Below are 25569 nucleotides of genomic sequence, written 5' to 3'. Positions count from 1 at the left end.
ACGACTAATCTCATCTGGACAACCCAAAAAGGAAGAAGACTAAATACAACAACAGTAGAATAAAATGTCTTGGGTCACCAGCTTTCAGAGTAATAGAACTGGGAAGATACTTCTCTCCTGGTTTAGGGGAAAGGTCTGCCAATTTCTTGAAAAAATGTCTGTCTCTTGCCCAGGGCCATGGGGGTTGTAGCAACTGCAGATCAATGGCTTCATAATCAGGAGGGGCAGATCTCTCTACTTATATAGGCCAGACAGCTGTCTAACCTACAATAACAAATGGTGTGTGAGCCCACAGGCTACACAGTGCAAGCCATTCAAAAGTTGGATCTCTGCACTGTAAGCCAGTTGATCACAAAGTGAGGCTCAGAACACTTCTTCTGGCACGAGGGCTGTATTAGGTTGGTGATGGGGCTGCAGTTAACACCATGCCGAATGTTGCCTGTTTAGTACTGGGAAACTGGAAGCAGGTGTCCAACAAAAGTAAACGACTGCACACACAATTATTGGCACACTGACTCCAGGCAGAGTCACTGTCCCACTCATCTCCACCTGTGGGATGTAGTTTCTTTTATAGTCTTCATCTGGTCTCCGCTGAGACTTGCTTGCGGCTACCATGCTGGCAACTTTTGCTGCGACAGTGTGGGCCAGAAGACTGAGCAAGGCATCATTGTCAGTTATAGCTTCTAGGAAAGTTGCAGCATGCAGGTCAGCACAGGGAACAGCACAACAGCAACAATGCTGGTCTGATTCTGTGTAGATATTCAGTAAGCTGGAGGGGACTCCAGGATTCACAATTCTCAGTTAGGTGTCACGTGGCCCATAGGGACATTGTCGTTTTTCACAAACTTAGCATGAGCACGGTTTAGCTTGCCTGCTGCTTTGCACACATTACTACACTTCTTTATTTTTTGCTATATTTCCAAAGACTGCTTTCACATAAGAAGTCATCACTGTGCTTTCTCTCTGCATATTCCTGGAATTTTTACTGAACATTATATGCAAGGTCAAACAACAATGCCCCTTGTTATTTTGTTCTGGCCAGTCCTTAGCCCTTAGACAAAACATACGGATGCAGCTGTTGTTTGGATAGCGTACTTGGGTTTTTAGTGGGGTGCACACTTGGAGAGGGATCTTTCCAGGGAGACGAGCGCCTATGATGTAGATTTACCATCTATAGGCTAAAATATGGGGTCTGCTGGCAAAGCCCAAAGATCGTCTATTATATAATAATACTTCTCTTTAGCATGGGAAGGGAGGTTAGGCACTATAGTCCTTTCTCCATTGTCTTTTTATGATGACATCTCCCTTCATGATTTATGGACTGACTGCTATGCTGACAATATTTGTATTATGCATTTTCCTGCTTCTTGTGGCTCGTATACTTCATGTAAGGGCACGCTAGTTAAAACAAATATTTTAAACTGCTCCGTGTCTCCGTTGGATCTTTTTGTGGACGAGTACAAGAGAGTGAGCTAAAAGGTGTGTCTTGTAACGAGATTCCTGAGATAACTGGGATGTCTAATCATTTATTTCTTTGTTCTGGGGTGTCTAATCATTTATTTCTCTGGGAGTGAGTAGGAGGGCAAGTGTGACACTATAGCTTGTCGGTCCTGGATTTGTAGGTACTAAGTTGGTGGGAAGACTAAGTCCCTATAAACCAACGACTCATTTCCTGCGCATAGTTCTGTATTTGTGCAGAATCCCTGCAACAGAGGTGAAGGCACACTTCCATACTATATCCATGCAAAGGCTTGTTTTTCCCTCAGCGAAGTTGAGGCAAAGTTTCCCTCTTCGAAGAGAGGCTTCTGGAATGCAGTGTTGGGGCCGCGTACATTTGTAGAACCAGACATGTGCCATTTCAAAGGGTCTGCTCAGGAGACTTTTCATTGTGCTGTGGCAAGTGGCATCCATCTTCCAGCTTGCAACCATTTGAACTAAACAGATGTTTTTGATCAACTAAAGATATCCTAATGACATGTCCCCTAAAAGTGATCGCAATCAGTTTTCATTTTGTTTTTCAAGTTCATGAGTGTTATTGTAAAAACCATACCCTTAATATTTGTGAACATTCATATTCATTACAAATATGTCCCTATGCTTAAATTGCTTTGGCAAAAGCTGGGGGTTACCCCACTGCTCTTGGAGCAGTGCAAAGGAAAAATAAAATGATAGCAGAACGTTATTATCATTTTATTTTTAGTGGAGTTTAGAGCCAGGTTAGGACAGGATGGGCTCACTGCATCAGAGGGAGGAGTGGTATAATGTGCACCCTAATTGCGCATGACAGCTTGGCCACCGCCACGCGCGCTTAGCATGTTCTCCACCCGGCTGTATTGCACATACTGGGTGGAGAACATGCACAGGCTCCCACTCTCTGTCTGAGAGCCGAACCATGACACTCGGAGCAATCACAACGCTGCTGTCATGCTGTTGACAGCAGCGTCGAGATTGGCTAGGGGAGTCTGGGAGCCTTGGTGCTGCTGGGAGCCAGGTGAACAGCGAGGACAGAGAGGCTGCGGCTGGTGACCAGCGAGGAGCAGATAGGTCTTTTTTCTTCTTCTATTTTTCTAACACCGTCTCCTCTCACCCCTGCCACTGTACCCTACCAACCGCCACCGATTGGGCAGCCTTACTACCAGCCGCCACCGATTGGGAAGCCTTACGGCTAGAGCAGTCAACCTCGAAGCTGGGGAACCAGTTTCGAGTCTGCAACAACGCTCAACATCCTGTGATTCTGGGGAAATCACTTAATCTTCCTGTGCCTAACAAAAATCTAGTTCGCGCTATACAAACTCTTAAAAAAAAAAACACTCTCCATCTTCATTATCTCTCACTCTCTTCCTCTCCACTCTATTCCTCTCCAGTCCCCCCCGTCTCCCTCTTACACTCGCATCCTGTGCTCGAGGCGTCAGGAGCCAGCTCTTAGAAGGGGAGCGCCTGGAAGCAGTAACAGCATCGGTGGAAGCACAGCTGTAGAGAGAACTAGCTGGAGTCTGTTGGGCTCTTGTTTAGCACGTGAGTTGCAAATGACCTCGTGCTGAGCCACAGCCAGATGGCTCGAGCCTTCTGTTGCTCACCAACCCCTCCTCAGCACAGATCATTATTACCAGTCTCATAAACACATCACTGACCTCAGGTGAAGTACCCAGAGAGGCCCAAACATGATGCAGCCTTCCGAAAATAAACTTATCAAGTGTGTGCCTCTTTCTATACAGAGGAACTGAACCGTGGGGAGGATGTTTCCCCTCAGTGTGAGATGGTTTTATGAAGTCTCTTTTGTATAACCTCAGACAGGCACCACCGTTGTAAAGGAGCGTCGGTGACGTCCGAGAGCTTTATGCAAACTGTGAGTAGAAAAATAACTTGTAGTCAGATTGTTGCGTCAAAAGTTAGTGTGTCTCACTTCCCTCCCCGGACACAGATAAGACAGGGATACAATTTAACATCTTTTGTGAATTGATTAAGAGACTTGTGAAAATATTAATGAATCATTATGGGCTTCCCAGACACTGTCCCTGTCAACTGATCACAAGAGTGGAGTGGCTCATTTCATCCTCTTTTGCACAGACTTTTATTGTTGTTTTTTTTTTTTTGCAACAAATAGTAAAACACATGCCATTGCTATAAAAGGTCATGTTTACATGGCTTCCTTAAAAATCAGAGGATAAATCTCTTCAAATAAATCTTTCAGTGTCTATGTTCAATCCAAATAAAAAATAACAATCACCATTGATGCTCTTTTCCCCTACGACATCTCATCATACCTCATCATCCATTTGCCAACTCGATTCATCTGGGAATATGGGAAATAATCCCCCGGTTTTGCAGGCCTCTTAACATGAAGGGCCCCTCTACTGAGTTAAGTGCCTCTTTAGCATCCAACCAAAGGACCATTATTGGTTCACGATTGTACCAGTCATCTCAAGACAATTGTGGAGGTCTATAAGTTTCCTCCAGATAACTTACTTGACATCACACCAAACTAGGCCCAATGTATGAGTTCAGTCACCACAGTTAGGGGATGGGTGCCTTTGCAAGCGCTTTACTACCCCTTAAACACTCCCACTGATGACATCAAAGTGTAACAAGTCTCTAAATTGTCACCGTGCTGCAGTTCCTCATTAGCGTATCCTTCTGTGGATAATACCTTCACCTCGGTCACTCTGATCTCACCAGAAGAAAAACTAGTCAAAAGCTACCTCCAAGAACCCTCTCTTGTCTCTTTTACCAGGCTGATGTGGTCTTTCAGCATCAGGAACTACAGTGGGGAAAAATTCTGGGGACTCTAATTTCATCTCAGAGCAACAAGACTCCCCTTCCTCCAGATTCGTCTACTTCTGGAGGTTCTCGTGGGAGGCCAGTTGGGAATTGCACTGAGTCTCACCTCTCTCACTGTGAGCGTAGGACAAGTTGCCTGCCTCATGAAGTTCCTAATTATTCAGGCAACTTTTCTTGCCCATGTAGGTTATATGCAGGATCACAAGTTTCTGCGGAGATCACTGCAGCATTCGGGCAGGAGGTAAATCACAATTTGGAAGTTTCCTCTCCTTTGTTTCAGGACACTTCCTAACATCTTGTTTAATAAAGTTCTAAAGCTATGAGTTTACAACATTTACAGCAAGATGGGAATTCATTATATCATTGAGATTAGAGAAGAGGAGACTCTGGTCAAGTCACTAACTCTTCCTATGACTATAGCATGTGAACTCCTTGGAAAAATACAGCTGTAACTAGCCATGATTTAGGTGTAGCGGCCCCTGAAATTTCCTTTTGTAAGAGAGAATGGGCTCTGTTTCAGTTAAAACATCAAATCAGAAAAACAAGACATTTTGTTAAAAAAGAAAAACACTCTCTGGATTGCTTGAAACAAAGACTTATGATCTGTGTGTGTGATGGGGCAGGGTTGCGTCCATTGTAATAATGAGGATAATCCGCAAATTGTCACTTGGTAGTCCAACACGGTTATGAGGTAGGACTATGAAGAAGAAAACTGCGCCCCCACTGCCAGAACTGTTGTATTTGTGTTACCGTGACAACGTATCAATCAATCAATCAAAGACATTTATAGAGCGCACTACCTACCCGTAGGGTCTCGAGGCGCTTGGGGGGGGGGGGTGCCGCTACTGCTCGAACAGCCAGGTCTTGAGCTTCTTCCTGAAGGAGAGGTGGTCTTGGGTCAGGCGCAGGTCGGCCGGGAGGGAGTTCCAGGTCTTGGCGGCCAGGTAGGAGAAGGACCTTCCTCCTGTGGTGGCTCTGCGGATGCGTGGGACGGCGGCGAGGGCGTGGCTGGCAGATCGGAGGTGGCGTTTGGGAGCGTAGAAGTTGATGCGGTTGTTGAGGTAGCTCGGGCCTTGATCGTGGAGAGCTTTGTGTGCGTGGGTAAGGAGGCGGAAGGCGATTCTCTTGTTGACCGGGAGCCAGTGTAGGTCTCTTAGGTGTCCGGAGATGTGGCTGTGTCGTGGGATGTCGAGGATGAGTCTGGCTGAGGCGTTCTGGATGCGTTGGAGTCTCTTCTGGTTCTTGGCGGTGGTTCCGGCGTAGAGTGCGTTGCCGTAGTCCAGTCGGCTGGTGACGAGGGCCTGGGTGACGGTCTTCCTGGTCTCTGTGGGGATCCACCAGAAGATCTTCCGCAGCATGCGCAGGATGTTGAAGCACGACGAGGAGACGGCGTTGACTTGCCTGGTCATGGAGAGGGAGGAGTCCAGGATGAAACCCAGGTTGCGTGCGTGGTCCGTCGGTTTGGGTGCCGTGCCCAGGGCGGGGGGCCACCAGGAGTCGTCCCAGGCGGAGGGCGAGGAGCCCAGGATGAGGACCTCCGTCTTATCTGAGTTCAGTTTCAGGCGGCTTGTCGTCATCCACTCGGCTACCTCTTTCATCCCTTCGTGCAGGTTGGCTCTGGCGGCGGCGGGGTCGTTGGTCAGGGAGAGGATCAGCTGGGTGTCGTCGCATAGGAGATTATGTTGAGGTTGTGTTGGCGTGCGATGGCCACGAGGGGGCTCATGTAGACGTTGAAGAGAGTAGGGCTCAGCGAGGATCCTTGAGGGACGCCGCAGATGACTTCGGTGGCCTCTGACTTGTACGGTGGTAGGCGGACTCTTTGTGTTCTTCCGTCGAGGAAGGAGACGATCCATTCCAGTGCCTTCTCCTGGATTCCGACGTTGCTGAGGCGCTGCACTAGGGTGCGGTGGCAGACCGTGTCGAAAGCCGCGGAGAGGTCTAGGAGGATGAGGGCCGCTGTTTCTCCGTTGTCCATCAGGGCTCGGATGTCGTCAGTGGCGGCAATGAGGGCGGTCTCGGTGCTGTGGTTGGCACGGAATCCGGACTGCGATGGGTCGAGGGATCCATTCGTCTCGAGGAAGGCGGCCAGCTGTTTGTTGACGGTCTTTTCGATGACTTTGGCTGGAAACGGGAGAAGAGAGATGGGGCGGTAATTCTTGAGTTCGGTGGGGTCTGCTGTAGGTTTCTTGAGTAGAGCGCTGAGTTCGGCGTGCTTCCAGCTCTCGGGGAAGGTGGCGATGTCGAATGAGGTGTTGATGATGTCCCGCAGGTGGGGTGCGATGACAGCGTCGGCTTTGTTGAAGACGTGGTGAGGGCAGGGGTCGGTCGGAGATCCGGAGTGGACGGAGTTCATTATGTGGACGGTGTCTTCGGTGTTGACAGGGGTCCAGGCGCGGAGGGTGGTGGTGGGTGGCGTTGCTGCGGTCGTGGCGTGCGTCGGTTGGGTGCTGAAGCTGTTGTGTATGTCCGCGATCTTGTTGTGGGAGTAGGAGGCGAGGGAGTTGCAGAGGTCTTGCGATGGGGTGATGTCGTTGTTTCCGGCGTTGGGGTTGGAGAGCTCTTTCACAATGTTGAAGAGTTCCTTGCAGTTGTGTGCGTTGTCGTCCAGTCGGTTCTTGAAAGCCGTTTTCTTGGTGGTGCGGATCAGTTGGTGGTGTTTCCGGGTGGCGAGCTTGAGGGTGGTCCTGTTGTCCGGTGTGGGTTCCTTTCTCCAGGCTTTCTCGAGGGCTCGGCAGTTCTTCTTGGAGCTCTTGAGTTCGTCGGTGAACCAAGGGGCTCTCTTATTGCCGGGTCTGCTGGGTGGGATCTTCAGAGGGGCGAGTTTGTCTGCGCATTTGCTGATCCACTTCGAGAGGTTGTCGGCGGCCTGGCTGGGGTTCGCTGAGCTGGCCGGAGGGTGCTGGCTCAGGGAAGCGGCGAGCTGGTCTGCTGTGATCTTGTTCCAGCTTCTTCGGGCAACCTGTTGCTGGTGGTGGTGGGTCGTCGTTCTTCTGAAGGTGAAGTGGATGCATCTGTGGTCCGTCCAGTGGAGTTCTGTGGCGTGGCTGAAGGCGATGTCTTTGCTGGATGAGAAGATGGTGTCGAGTGTGTGTCCGGCGAGGTGGGTGGGGGTGGACACCAGCTGCTTGAGTCCAAGGTTGGCGAGGTTGTCGAGTAGGATGCTGGTGTTGCAGTCGTTGTTGTTTTCCAGGTGGAAGTTGAAGTCCCCCAGGAGGATGTAGTCCGCGGAGGGGAGGGCGTGCGGGCTGACGAAGTCGGCGATGTCCTCGCTGAATTGAGTGCGTGGTCCCGGAGGTCGGTATATCAGGGTGCCTCTGAGGGTGGTCTTCGGGTCGGTGTGGATCTGGAAATGCAGGTGTTCGGCGGAGGGTGGGGTGTTGTCGGTGCTGGTCGTGATGCGGATGGTGTTCTTGTGGATGATGGCGATGCCTCCTGGTTGGCGTTGCGGTCCCTCCGGGTGATCTTGTAGCCTTCTGGGATGGCGATGGCGATGTCGGGCGCTGAGGAGGCGTTCATCCAGGTCTCCGTGATGAAGGCAACGTCAGGGGCTGTGGCGTCTAGGAGGTTCCAGAGTTCGATGGCGTGTCTGTGGACGGAGCGGGTGTTGAGCAGGATGCACTTGAGGTGGTTGCTGCTGGTGTTCGGCTTGGCAGGTGCTGGTGTCGGGCAGGTCCGGATGCAGGTGAACTTGCAGGTGTTGCAGCTGAAGGGCCCGTGGACACGTCGTGGGGTGGCTCTGCAGCATCCCGAGAATCGTCCGGTGTTGAGTGCGGTGAGGGTGGCGGCTGTGTACATCAGGCGGGTCGCTCGGGGTCCTCGCGGGCCAGGGGTCCTGGCACTGGGCGCGGTCCAGGCGCGGACGGGCGTAGACGGGCTTACCTTTGGCGCGCCTTCGGCGCACAATCGGCGCGCCCGCTGCGCGTGACCGCTGCGCGTTCGTACATACATACATGTACACGTGGTGAAGTCATGACTCTCTAATGTCACATACGTGCGCATCTAAGTCTGAAAAGGACGTGCTGCTTGTTTCCGTAGACAAGCACTTAAAAATAGTGGTTAAAAAAAACAACTTCCTGTGATGAGAGATTAAAACTTTTGACCGAAACTATACAGAGGGCAGCCAGTTGGGTGTCCTCTGACTAAGGGGAAACTAATATGATTTGGAGCCTTGCAGTTCTGCCTGCCTGTGTTTGACTTACTTTGTTTCATTGGCAGTCATGTTTTATTGAACTGGAACCGGGTTTTCTACCAGTGGTGTGTAAAAACTATCCCGGCAAATACATTTATTCTAGACATTAGTGTGCCATTCAGTTCTACATTTGATATATTTGTTCTTCAGCCTTGATTATTGACTTCTACTGTTTTTAGCAGCATACAAATGATTTAGAATGGTGGTTCTCTTTCTATAGGCACATGCCTATGTGCATCCCTTAATGAGAATACATATTTTATTTATAATAACACAGTAATATTGGTCTGGATGAATGTGCTTGACTTTGATTGCTTTCATACGTACTGAAACAAGTCTACTTCACATGTATAAGAGTGACCCTAATGACAGATACAGTCCGTGAGGCGATGAAGCGGATGTTGTGCATGCCATCGCATATGAATCTTATTAAAACTGGTGTAATATCTTATGGTGATTGGCATTTTTTTTGGTGCGTATCTGTCTACTGTCTACATACTTGTCAACATATTGTGAGTGGTCTCGATAGCTGTGAGTACTACCAGATTGCAAGCATGATACAACAGCTACCTGGTAAAATTGTAGGGTGAACGGGGCACTCCTATTTAGCTGCGTGAACAATTTCTTCAATGCATTCCTATGTTGCGTGCATCACAGGATTCGGGAATTACCTAAATTCCTACAGTAACAGTGAACATGTTATGGACCGAATTGAGCCTAAAAAACCTGTGAGCACTGCCAAATATATTTAGCATGCAATGTCTACTGTTCAATCACTTTGTATACAAAATGTATACCATACTTTGTACACTGTTAGCTAACTTTTCTTACAATCAGTTGATTTTCCAAATGACAAATGTATTAAATACAAATTTTAAAATGAATCCGAAAGAAACATTTTTCACATTGTATTGTAATTTAACAACTTCATTCTGAACATAATTTCATTGTTATTATAAAATACAATAAATCTTCATCTGTGTATTCCACATTGCGATTTCCATTGCCCAATGCATTTCGGGACAGAGTGTCCCTTCTTCAGGGGCCACTGTTATAAATAAACATATAAAACATGGGTTCAGATGAAGATTTATTATATCTTATAATAACAATGAAATTATGTTCAGAATGACGTTGTTAAATTACAATACAATGAATCAGAAATACTTTTTTTCACAATCTACAATTTGTATTGAATACATTTATCATTGGGAAAATAAACTGTTTGTAAGAAATGTTATTTAGCTAATGGTGTACAAAGTATGCCTGCCTCGACTGTAGACCTGTTCAAGCGGTGCTACTCTGGCATCTCTGTTTGTGACTGTAATATTGGACATCTGGCAGTTCAGGGTGTCCTCGACCTCAATGATTTGCTGCAGTACACAGTCTCCGGTATTTGTCTTGCATATTATGTCGTGGTCTTCTGCTTTATGCAGCACTTTGATGGGAACACCAATAGACTTATTTGCAGAGCTGGGATTTTAAACCATTTATCTTTATTCTCTCTGGCGTAGCTCGCAATCTCTTTGTAGTGATCAATTGTTGTGTTGTTGCTCATGTCCTTTGCTCTCTGCTTTCATGATAGAGAGTCCAGGAAGTGGTAAGGAGACCGACTATTGCTGTCTCTTCCCCAAAACAAAAGTTGTTAAAAAAAACGATTTTCCCTTTCTGTGAATACTGTCTTTTCCTGTGGTTGTTACAGTTTAAAATTGTAGTTTTAACCTGCCTTTGATTGTATATTTTATCACCAGTTTTGTGTTTTAAACTTGTGGTTTTCGATGCCTATGATTGCTTCCATTCCTATGCTCTATGCTAAGACCTGTATGTTAAAACAGTGCACCCCCGGCCACCATTTTGTGTTCACAAGCCAGTGAAACCACCCCCTGCCTCACCCCTCCCAGCAACAGGAATATTCTACATCAGAGGGTGCTTCTGTTAGGTGTTTAAACTGTGTTTACTAGGGACTGTGCACTTCGTTTTTTGGCCAGGAGATGGAGTAACGTTTTATTCAAACAGTATTGTTAGATTTCAAGTTAGTGAGGCCTTTACCTGTAGAAGCCCAAAATGTGGATTGAGCCTAACTGTCTCCTAGGAGATTCTGAACAGGAGAAGCAGCACCCCCAGCCCCCACTCCAAGTCCAGTAGACTATTTGCTATTCAGCTACCAGGCAAGTCTGAGTCCTCCCCTCACACTTGCCCAGGCCCCTTAATGCTTTGCTGGGTGTACCCCAAATCATTCTCCTCCATCTTGTGAGTTGCAGCCTTCCTGTGCCCCAGATTGCAGTGAGCAGAGTCCAGGGAGTGGTAAGGAGACAGACTAGTGCTGTCTCTTCCCCAAAACAAAAGTTGTTAAAAAAACGACTTTCCCTTTCTATGATTACTGTCTTTGCCTGTGGTTGTTACAGTTTAAAATTGTAGTTTTAACCTGCTTGTGATTGCATATTTTATCACCTGTTTTGTATTTTAAACTTGTGATTTTCGCTGCCCATGAATGCTTCCATTTAACGTGTTGAATTTGCAGTCCAAACTTTGTAGTTTATCCGTCTGAGTCCTGGTGACAATTCAGTTTTCTCTCCAAATTTCTCCTCTGCTCTGTGCTAAGACTTGTATGTTAAAACAGTGCACCCCCAGCCACCATTTAGTGTTCACAAGCCAGTCCCCATGCCTCCCCTTCCCCTCCCAGCAACAGGGATATTCTACATCAGAGGGTGCTTCTGTGAGCTGTTTAAACTGTGTTTACTAGGGACTGTGCACTTCGTTTTTTGGCCAGGAGAGGGAGTAAAGTTTTATTCAAACAGTATTGTTAGATTTCAAGTTAGTGAGGCCTTTACCTGCAGAAGTCCAAATTGTGGATTTAGCCTGTCTGTCTCCTAGGAGATTCTGAACAGGAGAAGCAGCTTCCAACTCCCTGGCCAGCAAACCTTGTCTGAGGTCGCTAGGACTTTATATGGTCTGCTGGTGGTTGGTACATGTGTACACTGATTGGTGGTTGTATCAGGTGTTTCTATTGGATTATGGTTAGTGTCCTCATTGGTTGGGTATTTGAGGGTTCTGATTGGTTTCTGGGTCTGTGATTCAATCAGTGTAGGGTTGGGACTCGGGCTAGGGTTAGGATTTCTATTGGAAGTAGGGTCTAGGGCTTCCTATGTTATTGGTTGTTGGGAGTGGGGTGGGACTAGGGCTAGGGTTAGACCTTTCATTGAAAGTAGCGATTAGGGCATCTGGTGTGACTGGTTGCTGGACTAGTTGTGGGACTAATAGTAGGGTTAGGCTTTCTATTGGAAGTAGGGACTAGGGCTTCCTGTACTATTGGTTGCTTGGACTTGGGTTGGGACTACTGGTAGGGCTAGGGCCTTTATTGGACGTATAGATCAGGGTTTTTTAACTGATTGGGTGCTTGGACTAGGGCTAAGATTGGCTGTAAGGTCCTGGTCTCCTCTTGGTTCTAGATTTTAGGGCTAGTGTTGTGATTGGATAGTGTTAGGGCTAGGGTTCCCATTGGCTGAAGGAGTTACCTGATTACTAGGGGTATAAAAGGCCAGGGTTAGGGCGTCTCAGTCCGGGCGTCGAGGACAAGGCCAGCTGACTGTTTGAGCCTGTTAAGGGTGGAGAGGACAAGGGCAGTTGCCTGTTGAACCTGTTTGAGACGGACCAGGGCAGGGACAGAAATGCTACCCATTTTCCCACTTAGCAATACCCAGCCCACACCATCCACATCCACAAACTTAAGGTACTTATGGATCTATATATTTCTCAGTTTCTTTTAATTTAGCGTTTCCAATGCACTACCCTATTTCTCTGCCTATGCATCTATCAATATATCCTCTACATCCACTCTCATTTATCCCAAACCCCATACCACTACTATGATCCCCAAAATAACCCTTTCTTGGCTCTCTCCTACTCTACCCCTCCTTGTATCATCTGACACCTCTTTCTGCTGTACCTATCTCCCAAAACAAACCTTTTTAAACTCTTCCCCCTGACTCCCCCCTCCAAAACTCCTTTTACTCATCTAAAACCCTCCTCCTACTGCTAAGACCTAAAAAAAAATCCTTCACCCTTTTATCCCTCCACTATCCTTTTAAATCAAAATTAACAGACTAGCATGTTCATTTCTCAAATTCCATATTCAACTATACTAATTCACCACTAATCCTTTATGGTTTCCGTGCTTCAACACCCCATCAGGGATAACAAGTGATATATGAATGCAAACCTTTCTTCCCCTTTTATCCCTCCGCTATACTTCTCACTCCAAATAACTGACTAATATCCACCACTGAGATTACTTTCATATTTCACCATACTAATTCACCACTAATCCTTATGGGCTTCCGGACCATCAGTGGTAACAAGCGCTATATAAATACAAATCGTTTTCCCTCCTGCTTTCATTCCAAATCCAAATAACTGACTAACCTATCCACCACTTAAAATGTACTTGCATGTTTCACTATACTAATTCAACAAGTAATCCTCTATGGGTCCCGGAGTAGCGTGCTACTCGCCGAAAAAGCGCTCCAACGCCTCGTCAGAGGTAGTAAGCGCTATATAAATGTAATTACAATACAATACAATACAATATTATTAGCCTGACTTTAATTAAGAAATTAATTGTTTTTACTAAATAATGTTAACATTTTTCCAAAGCCATTTTTACTGTGAAATTGTCATATATCGCCTCAGAATATATTCACAACCCTTTGCTTCCAATGTCGGGGGAAGACATCCAATATGTGTGACTAATGTGGTTGCTTCATTCCCTGACCTCTCTATACTGTCAAATATCTGGCAATCCGTCTCCTGCACTTGAGGACAGGCTCTTGATGTTGTCTTAAACCATGATTCACAGGCACCTTCATCTTTATACACTCCTCTTGCATCATTCTGACAGGGATGCTTAATTCATAAATAGGCTTACAAACAACTGATATCCCTTTGAATGTGCGTGGCTCTTTAACTCCTGCGGGTATTGATGGTCTGTGTTGTGCCTTCAAGAAAGCTTGCTTCAGATGGCTGGTATCAGTCTGACCAGAAAGAAAAGACTGGAACCACTAACATTGTTAAACATGTCCTCTTCCTGCATGCCTTTGTTTTTATTCAAAACAAGCCAATTAAAACCGGAGGCAAAGCTACACACAAAACAATGCACCTATTAAGCATTTCAAACCAATTGTAGGGCTTGTTCAAAGATCATAGTAAATAGTTAGTTGTCAGATACCCCCTCGATAGTGTACACCACAGCTTGAAACTTTGAAAGGGTTAAAAAGGGTCTATTAACATTACAGTTCTGATTCACGTACATTTGCTCCAGTGATCAACTGGACTGAAGAAATAAGGGGGAGTCACATCAAGATAATTGTCAATTAACTAATGCTTTTATCATGCTCATCGTGTTTGTGTTTATCAGTGAAATGGCTCCCCGAATACCATATCCATGAAGTTCTCCCTCCGAGAAGAGCACATTGCCTGCTACTACTCGGCAAGATAAATAAATTCAGCAAAAAAGTTAACCTTGTTAAGAAACATTCACATCTTCGTCCTTATTCCTTGAAACGTTTTTGAAAATAGGGTGTTTCCAAGTTGCAATTATGAAAACATTTTGCTGCACCAGTAGCATTTTGCGTTGCATGGTGGGTCTGGCGACCTATGAACCACACATTGATCTCCACCTGGAGGGTGTTGTAGCTGTGGGGGGAATCGTAGCTTTGTTGAAAGTAGAATGCAGCAGTCTCCTAAAATGATGCAGACTACATAGCTTCATCATACCCATCCGAGAAACTGTTTGGGGCCCATTGGCGAAAGGGGGGGGGGGAGAAAGCACCGACCCGAGGCTCAATGTAAGTGTGATAAAGGCCGCTTTATTGGAAGCAGGTGCATTCTACACAATAACATCCTTGGCCTGCGCCGCACAATCTAAACCTCATGAATATGTAATTTCCTGCCTCACCCCCACCCCCTCCCCTAACTGCTTACCACAATCCACAACAGTAACAATTGGCATAACGTCAATTTGCCTCTCCACCTGGCTAAATACTTTATTGTGCTTGACCTACCCCCCGATAATCCAAACAGTTCTCCTGCTCTTCCCCCATATATTAGGAAGAACCGCCCCTACATACAGAATGCACCCCCACACCTGCTCCAGCGACATGCGAAAACCCCCCCACCCAATCCAAACACCCCCTGTATGCACCAGCCTCCAACAAAACACGGCCCAAATTCCCCGTCACCCCCAAACTCCCCCGCAAAGGGAGCTCCCCCGTAAGAAGAGATGCCGGACCTTGGCACCCCCCCCCCCCCCCCCACCCCCCCGAATCATGCCCAGGGAGGGTGGGAGGGAAAAATTGTCCCAAACGCCACCCCCCGCCCGGCGGCCGAGACACCTCACCTTAAAATGGTGTCTCTGCCGCGTGGCCGGGCGGAAACCACAGCCCAGCCCAGAGGAAGCCCCACCAAGCCCCGCCCCCCAGCCCAAAAGCTACCAAACCTGGAACTGTCCCCGGGCGGCGCCATTTCTACCCCCTTCCCCCCCCTTTCCCCCGGCCCCAAATTTCCCCGGGCGGGGGAGGCCTCCCTTCGGTCGGCTCCTAGAAGCGAGGATCGTGTTAACTTTTCCTTCACTTTCTTGCAGAGCTATCAGAGAGGTTAAGAACTGGTGATCACTCTGCGGTCTTTAGATCTGAGAGGCCCTGGATTCATCCCAATTTTTATATATCTAGTGTGATTCTGAGCAAATCACTTAATTTTCTTGTTGCTTATTACTAGCTGAAAACATTGTCGGAATATAACTTGCTATTATAGAGACAAATATCCTTAAACTGATCAAAAATGTGTGTCCATTCTGCCTGTTTTTCACTTTTATGGCCTGCTCAGTGCTTACCCCCCCCCCCCCCCCCCCCACCATTCGCTGGGAATGTCATTGTCTCTCCACAGAAGAAATTGATCACTCCTAGACAGGATGTATATGGGAGGGGTGATTACTCGCCTCACTCTTCATTACATACCTTTAAGATTGATCAGAACACACATTTTGTACCCACTCACCAAAATAAACTACTTCACAACTAACTGCAGCTCAATCACTTGCACACTCTATCTGAAATGCACCCTCCTCCCAAGGGCGACTCACCTAACCTCTCACCCTGACACTTGATTTGATACAGCCACTGCTGAAGAGCCTAACATGTACACTGAAACCTCAATGCTTCATATTATCTTTCCATGCACAATACTTCTAACACACCCCAGGCCCCCACATACATTGTAATGTCTGATGTCACAACACATCCTGCTAGCATAGTCTCCGTAGCTAGACTTCCCAAACACTAAAAGCAATCTGCTAATCTAACTCAGAATGGTCTCCTCCTCTCAGTTTAGTAACACATCTCCTACACATCACAACAAAGCTGCCTCCTATCTCCGGCACTGCCGTCACTACTACAGCTTCCATATCTTCCCACATTTGAGACTGTCACCTTGTTGCTACCGTGTTCACGGAAACCTATGCTGGTCATCATCTGACCACTAGGGTTTAACGTATTAATGTTTGAGAGAACATTATGCGAGTGGTAGGGTGGAGGAAGAGGGTAGCATTAATTGATTAATTGCAGAGACATCAAGATGTCAACAGTGACAAACCTCCATGCATCTCAACTGAAAAAGTTGTATTGTCAGTCATTCAAACTGATTCAATAGTTCGCTGATCTATGGTACGAAGGCGGAATTGTTTTTTTATATATGTAATGTATTGCATTGTTATTTGAAAAAAATGAACAATAAAGTGTTAATAATGTCTGAAGGAACATTAAAGCCTAGTGGGGAAGTGTTGCCTCTAACCACTCAAAGGCTCTTAAATGTAATTTTTTTTACTCCAGAAACTCCTCCTCATTAAAGTACTTCACTGTGGAGATCTCAAACATTACACCTAAACCATAATGGCTGAATATCGTATACTGCACACTTGGCAACAAGAGTTTAATTGATGGTTTTCTTGATTAAAGCACTATTCAGCTCACCTCCTTATGTGATAATATTTTTCAAGGACATTTCAACCTTCACCGGGAATAACATGAAGCCACTCGCACATTCCTTCACAAATCCTTTCTTTTAAACATTAACCACTACAACATTGCACCTCCCTACCCCCAAAAGGGCAGTGCCCTGGTCGTTTTTTATGTAATAAAGAATTTTTGCATGTAAATGGCTACCCCTCATGAATTTGGTCAGACATGTTAATTTCTTTCAAAATCCTGAATTTAATGCAGACTTCTACACCGGATAACAAACCGGCTAAAATCTAGAGATCTCAAACACATTTTCAACAAACCTTGGCAAAGCTAATAGATCTGGCGCAAATGTGCTAGCACAAGCAAGCACAAATGATCATAGACTATCATTGTGTGTCTCTGTGCGTCCTTTCACATTCTGTATCTTCTAAATCTGTGTCCTGTATTTAGGCTGTCCGGTTTTAGGTTTAAATCTATAATAACGGATAAAATCCCACCGTAAGGGAAATAGCCCTCACCAGTGTAAACATATAAACACTGAAAAAACACCTGTAGAACCACAAACTAAATGCGATTGAAGAAAGGAAAAGGAGAGTGAAAGAGTCATTATTTTTCTTCTTGAAGGGGCCAATACAATGTAACTTTGTTATACTAGCTAGCAGCAAGAAAGACTGGGCTAACATTATTCTGCTTGAGTTTTGTTGTTTAGGGATGTCACTAAAATACTATTTCTTCTTCCTTTTGCTTTTTTCAGTTTTGTAGTCTTTGGTCTAAAGATGCAAGGTTTAGAAGCATGTTGTAGGTCTTATTTAATGATTTTATAAACTGTAGAGAATCAGGAAACATCGAAATCATATTTGACATTTTGGCTGCGTTTGATTCTTTCACTGATAGGTGAAATGGCTGGCTTTGTTAGAATCTTTCCCAATATGTGCCATCACATCTACTTACAGAGAATGGGTAAAAGCCCTTGATACATCAGCCTCCAGTTTCTAGTGAGTCAGTATTGATAGGTGAATTGCCAACACCTCCAGCTTAAATATTCAATGCAGTGTATAGTGACAAGTATATGTGAAAAGAGTGCGCTCACCAAGCATCTGGGATAGTGGCGAAAACATGACACCAGACTTTTGGAAAACATGGAATGCAGTAACATTTGTAATGCTGATGCTAAAAAGTTATTTCCAAGTTCAACAAAGATTGGAGTGATATTGTTTGTATTTGCAGTGATTCAGCTACGAATATGAAAAAGTTGTACGATGACCTGTCTAAATCGATACCTGAGAGGAAGTGCTTCCCTGTAGGAGATGATTGCAACTTGTTAGATAATATGCTGTATGCATCTTTAAAATCTTCGGAGTTAATGAAGGCTGCTATTGACTTTTTAGTCCATTCTGGTGCCCTGTTTTGTTATGAGCAGGAACTAAAATGCAAATATTTCTCTCTTTGTGTGGCATCAAAGAAAGAGTCCTCTCAACTGTGTCACTTAGCTGATGGTTCTCAGTCCAAGGGGCTGTAACTGCTATATTATCCACGTGGCAACGGTTAACAGAATTAATGCCAAAAGAAAGAAATGTGAGGATCTATGGTTGCATATTGATAAGTGATGTGAAAAAGTACACTCTACTGCATTCTTAGATTTTTACAGGATAACATAACTGCTTTAGTGGACATAATAAAACAACTAGAGTCTGAAAACACCCTTGTCTGCCAAGTGTTCAGCATAATTAGTGTAGATGTGAAACATCTCCTTGAGAGTAGGCTGGGCGACATCATTAGTGACTTTGGCACTGCAACATGTTCCATGTTAGAGTGCTTGCCACTTGGTAAGCAAAGCAATGTTGACAAGCAATTGAGGACCTTTCATTTTACAATGAATGAGAAATGGCTTGCAATGATACGTAGAAGTGTCCTTTCACCAACCATGGCATTTGAAGTCAATGAAACCTCACTCCCCGTAGTTTCAAAAGTGTTGCTTCATTTTTGAATGCTTCAATAACTCTGAACAATTTGTATATGTCCTGCTGTTGTGAAAAGGCCTGGATGGGCATACCTTCAGCATCAGATTTTTATACAATTTATGATTTCATGTGACATGATGAGTTTAAAAATTGAAAAGATTGGAACAATATGAATAAAATGATTGAACGGATTACTATGGTGGCAAGTATTCTTTGCGACGCAACAGTGCTTCCGGAATGGGAGCGTCCTTGTTCCCCGTTAATTCAATAACTCTGAGGGCATAAGCACCCAGTTCATCGCAATGTTCCTGAACCTGCCCAGAGAATCGCAGTCTTCAAGTGCACCACTATGTCAGTGGTCAGAGTTAGCAAATTGTGTACTGGCTGTTTTGGCGTTGCCCATCTCAAGTGCCAATGCTGAGAGGGCCCTTTCACAGAAAAAGTTTACATGCGAAGGAAAAAGTGAGTGCACATGACCAAAGACTCACTGAAGAAGTATTGTATGGTGTACTACAATAAGTTTGATTATCAAAAATGCATTTGGACCTCATATACACTGTACGTACACTGTCTATATACCATTGACTATAAGTGCAGAAAGCAAGCAAGAATAGAAGCAAAACGTTCCATAAACACCGGAGAAACAATGTTTCTGTTGTTTTTAATGGCGCAAAAATGTGTGACCACTGATAACCACTGTTTTTTAACCCCTTCGCTGCGGCGGCTATTCCGCCGCAGCGCTAAGGGGGTGGGGCGGTCGTGCGGTAGTCCCGTGCTTGTGACGGAACCGCTCCGTCGCGGCTCGCGGGTGAGCTGTGCTTGTGACGGAACGGTTCCGTCACGAACGCGCCCGCTCAATGGAACACGCCGCGCAGGCGCGAAATCAGCGCCGCGCAGGCGCGCCGAGCGGGCCGTGACGGAACCGTTCCGTCACTAGCACAGCTCACCCGAGGCTTGTGACGGAACTGTTCCGTCACAAGCATGCAAGGGGTTAAGGTATTGAAATCGCTTGAAAACACGAAAAAAAACACCAGAATTTACCAAAAATAGAAACTGAAAACAGGAAAGCCTACCTGTATTTTATTCAGGCCCGGACTGGGCGTTGAGGGCACCGGGCAATCCCCCGGTGGGCCGCATGGTTGGGGGCCGGTTTTGGGCCCCTGGGGCCGTTTTTGTTACAGGGCCGTTATGCTGCAAAAACGGCCCTGTAACAAAAACAGCCGAAAACCGGCCCTGTCACAGAGCGCGGTCGCACCTCTCCCCTCTCCCCTCTCCTCCCGGAGGGGGAGAGGGGGGCCGGCCGAGCACTTTGCCAGGGCCGGTTCTGGTTCCCAGTCCGGCCCTGATTTTATTCCCAGCAAGCGGTATTGCTATTTTCTAATCCTTAAGATTGTGGTGCTGGTGCCGTGCAGCACCACCTGCTCAGGGAATAAGAAACAGGGCACAGACGTAGGAGTCATAAACCAAGGCAAGTTTTCCAGGGAGACACCACCAAAACTCTGAGCACACTTTTGCGTGCTTGTGTTTGAATGTGTTAGTATATTAAAGTCACACCTATTGGCTTTGCAAATGCTTGCCACAAATTGAGTGCCCAGAGTTGATATTTTGTAGCATGATTCTCCGTCTTCATGCCTTTCCTCTGTAGCAAAGCAATACCCTTTGGTATCGCGTTCCTCTGGAGCAGACACATTGGCCTGGTCATAAAGAACGTGGTTTGGTGACTTCCGAGCATGGCGTTGGACCACTCTTCTGTTCGCCTGTGCCCTCTGGCATCTGCATCTTCCTGCAGCTTTGAGAGGAGATGAAACGCATCTGATTTGGACGTGGTCTGAGGCTTCATCTGTCTTGAAGCGATAGCCTGTGGTTAGTTGTTGCTGCCTCAGTTCCCAAGGGGACTTTTAGGCCTGTCCACGGTCATCTGAGACGTTTGCATTACATGAAGGGAATTCCTCGTTTTTTGCCTCCTCACATCCTCCCATTATGCAACCCGACATCTGATATATCCTTTTGCGGCCTGGGGCCCAGGGCTTCCTGTGACCTCAGAAGAGCAATGCCCGGTGATGAACGGCGCAGCCATAAATGTTTGAGTACCTTTCTTGGCTACAGAGGATGCGTGCTGCTGCCCCTACCGTGACAGAGCCGAGACGTGGAGTCTAGCGTGCTGTGGGTACACATCTAACAGAGCTAGGATGAAATGCTGCATTTTTTGTCCGTGTCCAACTTTAAATTGTAATTTTACAAAAGGCATCTCTGGAATCCTTAAAAAGCATCACTTTAAGAATAATTCTTGTTGGCCTTGCGCGCTGACGGTTATGGTTATCATACTGCAACTTTCATGTATATGCATCTCTATTTGTGTTTAAAAAAACATTGGTAATCGTGTGTTATCTTTTGCGTTTTGCTTGCCACCGAGCCCAAAAGAAAAGCAGTTGTGTACATTTCTTCTGGGCATCTTAATCCAGTACCGAATGGGTTAACGGTCCAGCGGCAGCGCTGGGGCTTTCTGTCATTTGTGGTTTGAGAGCAGGGGGTGGTGTTCCGCATCTGAGAGGGTTTAATGAATGCTGTCAGTGTCTGAGCGCTAATGGTCGGGAGATGTGGTGCTGGGTAATAGAAAGTGCAGTGGTTCAGCATAAGCTGATTGGCGTTTGCCGTGTTTTTTGGTGCTCCATTTTCATCATCCTTTGCTACTTGCTTAGCTTTTGATTGGGTTAAAGAATATTAGCGCGTGCGTGCGTACCGAATGTGAATAGATAATTTTCCTTCCCGCACTCAGACCTGCTCGCTGCTGACAGACATAGCATGTGCGCGGTCTGCCGTGTCTCGATGCACAAACCCCCTTCTCCGTGTAGTGCTTTTTGCTCTGTTGCCTAGACGATAGCGGTCCTTCTCTGAGGATGTCTGGCTCGCGCAGGGAGTTTGATGTGAAGCAGATCTTGAAGAGCCGATGGCGCTGGTTTGGTCACCAGGCGACACCTTCGTCCTCCGCAGGTGACGGCCACCAGGGAGACTTCTGGAGCCGGGGAACAACTGCGGGCCGAAAGTTCCTGGACCCCGGCAACCTGCCCCTGCCCCTGGCTTCCATTGGTTACCGGAGGCAGCCGGACAGTCCGAACCCAACCCTCTGCTGCCCGATGGCGTCCCCCTCCGAAGTGCCCACCATCGAGTTTACCTCAGAGGACTGCGAGGGGCCACGCTGGCTCGAGCCGCCGGAAGCCGACGAGCGAGGAAGTGAGGAGGACGTGGAGTCTGACAGCAGTTCATGCAGGTGAGGGGCTGCGCGCTCCAGAGTGCTGCGAAGCCCATACGGAGGCGCTGCCCGTATACTTTATCAGCCATTGGCTTCAAGCCACACTGCTTCGATGATGGCATTGAGAGTGTGTCTTGCACATAAACATAATCAAAACATATATATGTTAAGCACGCGAACTAGATGTGTTTCGCAGTATCAACTCCATGTAAGCTCCAGTCCTGCGAGTGAGGCGTATCGCATGTGTGGATGATTATTCTGTCTACAAACAGTCCAGATTAATACCTTGTAATGGTATGTGCGTATCATATCTAACACCTATTTTTGAATATCGGCTGTTCACTTTTTATATAGGAGAGAACGGGTTCTAGTTATTGATTTGACAGGAAACCTTTTTTTGAAATAAGTGACATGTTCTGGAATTCATTGATTGCATTTTTATTCACCCTTAATGTGTAGATGCTCACAACCAGGAGAGCTTTTGTTTTCTTTTTTAGACGCCGGCTAACGGTTCCTTTTAGCCAGACCCTTGATTGTTTTCAGGGCTTACAAATGAACGCATCCATCCAAGTCCCTCATCAAGGGCGGGAAGTGCACCAGGCAGACCGACGCTGTCAGTAGCCAGGGGATGTAACCTTGAAGGCGCAGCATGGGTCTACAGATGCCAGTGAGCCTTCCAATGAATTAGTGTCGTTTTTAAGAGAATGTCGATCAAGAAGTGTTCGAGCCTGTACATGGGCCTTTGTGTGTGATGGTAAAAGCCATTAATCCTTTTCCAGTGCCACATAGAAGTGAGCGGAATCGACCTCTGTAGAAAGGATCACTGGCTGCCTAATGATGGGGAGACGGGGAAGATGTACAAACCTCGGATTAATGTCCGACAATGAACGCCCTCCTCAGTAGCACTAGCGTGGACTAGCTCTAGCTGAATAGGTATTCTATTCGGCAGTTTTATATAGTGCATGGCTACCAGAAGGCCTCCCAGTGCTGCCACAGATACCGTAAAACATCCAGGGACTAAAAAGTTATTTCTTGAACAGCCAGGTCTTCGAGGCTTTGCGGAAAGTGAGTTCTTGCTCCAGAAGGCGTAGTTTGAGAGAATTCCAGAGTTTGGACACCAAAAAGGATGTGGAACATCCACCCCAATGCAATCTCTGAATGCTGGGGACCTTTAGTAGATGGCAGACGTCTCCTGGGCACGTACAGGAGGCTAATGACCGTAGTAAAAGGGTGCCTCTGCTGTTTTATCGCCCTATGCATAATGCACAAAGATTTAACTGAATCTGGCGCTCCACCGGGAGCCAGTGGAGATCCTTGGGAGCCTTAGTAACTGAGTGATATTTAGGTGTAGCTAAAAGAAGTCGAGAAGCCGCGTTCTGCACAGTTTGTACCCTTTTCACCACATAGCAAGGTGAGCCGTGGTATAGGGCATTCCCATAATCAAGGTGTGACAGCAGTAAATCCTGTACAATCGCTCTACTGGCTGTAAGAGGGAGGAATTTGAGTCCGAATGCCTTAGCAGCTGGCTGAAATTCTTTTAGCTTGGTATTCCATTTTGAGATTGGGATGAAGCCACATCCCCAGGCTCTTTATTGGGCGTCAGCAGCATGCTCAAGTATTCTGATAGGGGTCGCGGTACACTGCTCCAGAGGGTATTGCCCAACACCATAACTTACGTCTTGTCCTTATTAAGTTTTAATGTACAGCCGGCTATCCAACTGGCTACTTCCTGGAGGCACGGAGTCAGAGATAGATAATTTGAAGTTTGGTCAGGAGAGATAGACATGACCAGCTGGGTGTCACCGGCGTAAGAAACAAATGACAATCCAAACGATTGCACAATGTTGGCAAGGGGGAGCATATACAGATTAAAAATAGTGAGACTTAGGGAGGAGCCCTTAATACTTCATGTGCAGTGATCTTACAAACACAGTCATTTGTGAACCCGCACTAATGCATTATCCATGTGTGCCATTAAGTGCCTTTACGTGGCACTGCACACTCAGCAGATGTATGTTTTATTTTTTTTAAAACCTTCACTAACAGGGCAGTGATTGTGTTCTTTCACTTCACTGTGATTAAAGTTCCGATGTATAGAACCTTCCTGCATTTGAGGACAAGTTAAATTGTAATGTGTTTCTTCTTCCTTGTTCTTTGAGATCTGTAGCGTAGAGCACACATTATGCAAACACAAGTTGACCTAGCATACAGGGCAGCTGCCACTGTAAACCCAGAAACGGTTTCTATGTATTGGTTATGCTTTCTGTGTCCTCCCTAGTCACGAGCAAACTAGCCTACAGGGATATAAGGCAATCTCCTGGGACAATCTCCCATCTCTCTATTTGTTGAGCATGCCTGACCACCAGCCCAACCTCCGAAAGAGAGCATATTATTAGAGTCTGCTTATTGTTCTATAAAAGGCTGTGGTGACCATCTCTATGTGTGCCAAATTCCCATTGATGTCAAGTGGATTTATTCTTTGATTGGCTGTTTGAGCAGAGGGTGATCATATATATTTTTTCATAACAAATGTTATTAGGTTGTAGCAAATGGATAACGCTGTGTTGGTCACAAATAATACATCGGATATGGAGAGTGGTGATCATATATTTAGTTGGCCATTGTACCATTCAGTATTCTTTTATTATATGCCATATACTTTATACTATATATAATACCATCCTTCTTTTCCTCTAAGTGGTCTATGACACAGTTGATCATCAGAGGCACATTGATATCCTCCTGCAGATATCTATTCTGCTTCTGGCAGTTTATACATGGAAATGCTGAGAGTCAATATGGAATAACTAGATAGTCTACCCAACAGTATCCGGATGTCCCTCACCAATGCATGAAAATTACCTCCTTTATGGAAATATTTCATCTCAAGGACTGCCTCTGAAACATTTAAAACAAATTGATGTCCAAAAACGTCCTCAAGTTAAACACCCTAAAATACTGGATTCATCCTCGTTGCCAGAGAGCACCATCGGAAGTTAGATAGTCAATGGCTAAATGAACTTCCTATGAAATGTTTTTCTCCTTGCCTAGCCCAAGAAGCATAATTCCTTGGCTACTGGTTAGGCTCAAACCTTTCCATGAAACCCACAATCTAACATACAAACAAATCGGCAAGACTGCCCCTCTTTGTAAAAAGACTGAAACCCTGCCTAAATCAAACCAATTGGCATACATTCATTTAAGCCATTATATTTTGTTTAATTGACTCCAAAAGTGCTCTTCTGATTAGAGCATCTAAAACACCCTGGTGCCCACAAACATTTTTCCAGTGACCACATGCTCGTCAGAATGCAAAAAACGTGTCTGAATATGAGACAGCTGTTCTGAGAGAACTTTATGGTTTATCCCCGCAGGTGAGAATTTAATTTAATTTAAAGCTCCAACACCAACGACGTCCCACCTTCGCAAGACCTGTGCGACTCGCTGGCCACCTTCTTCCACCGCAAGATCACAGACATCCACGACAGTTTCAATGCCACGACGGCCCCGACTACCGCTGAGACCTCCGCCCCCACGACCACCATCCGCACCAATCGCCTGCTCTACTGGACCAACATCAACGACGACGACCCCATCAAAATCATGAACACCATCCACTCCGGATCTCCGTCAGATCCATGCCCACACCACATCTTCAACAAAGCCAGCACATCCATCGCACCCCATCTCCGGAAAGTCATCAACACCTCCTTCGAGACAGCAACCTTCCCGGAGAGCTGGAAGCACGCAGAGATCAACGCCTTACTCGAGAAACCCAAGGCGGACCCCAAGGACTTCAAGAACTTCCGGCCCATCTCCCTGCTCCCGTTCCCAGCAAAAGGTCATCGAGAAGACCATCAACGAACAACTGACCCGCTA

At 46.2% G+C, this 25569-nt stretch overlaps 1 protein-coding gene across 3 annotated transcripts in view; it reads left to right on the top strand.

The window, feature by feature from the left end:
• Positions 1-25569, top strand: part of KLHL5 (kelch like family member 5) — a 551601-nt gene that overhangs the window by 208493 nt on the left and 317539 nt on the right. Inside the window, exon 1 of one of the 3 annotated variants that reach the window (XM_086963977.1) lies at positions 21024-21708. The exons of the other annotated variants lie outside the window; for them this stretch is intronic. Within the exon in view, the coding sequence (XP_086820103.1) occupies positions 21338-21708 (371 nt within the window). The 5' untranslated portion in view covers positions 21024-21337. Of the gene's footprint in view, positions 1-21023; positions 21709-25569 lie in introns of those variants that run through there. 3 annotated transcript variants of the gene reach the window in all.

This window comes from Lissotriton vulgaris, chromosome 3_2, assembly GCF_964263255.1.
Source record: "Lissotriton vulgaris chromosome 3_2, aLisVul1.2, whole genome shotgun sequence".
NCBI lineage: Eukaryota > Metazoa > Chordata > Amphibia > Caudata > Salamandridae > Lissotriton > Lissotriton vulgaris.
The sequence above is the reverse complement of the archived record's forward strand: the minus strand, read 5'-3'. Positions and strand labels throughout refer to the sequence as shown.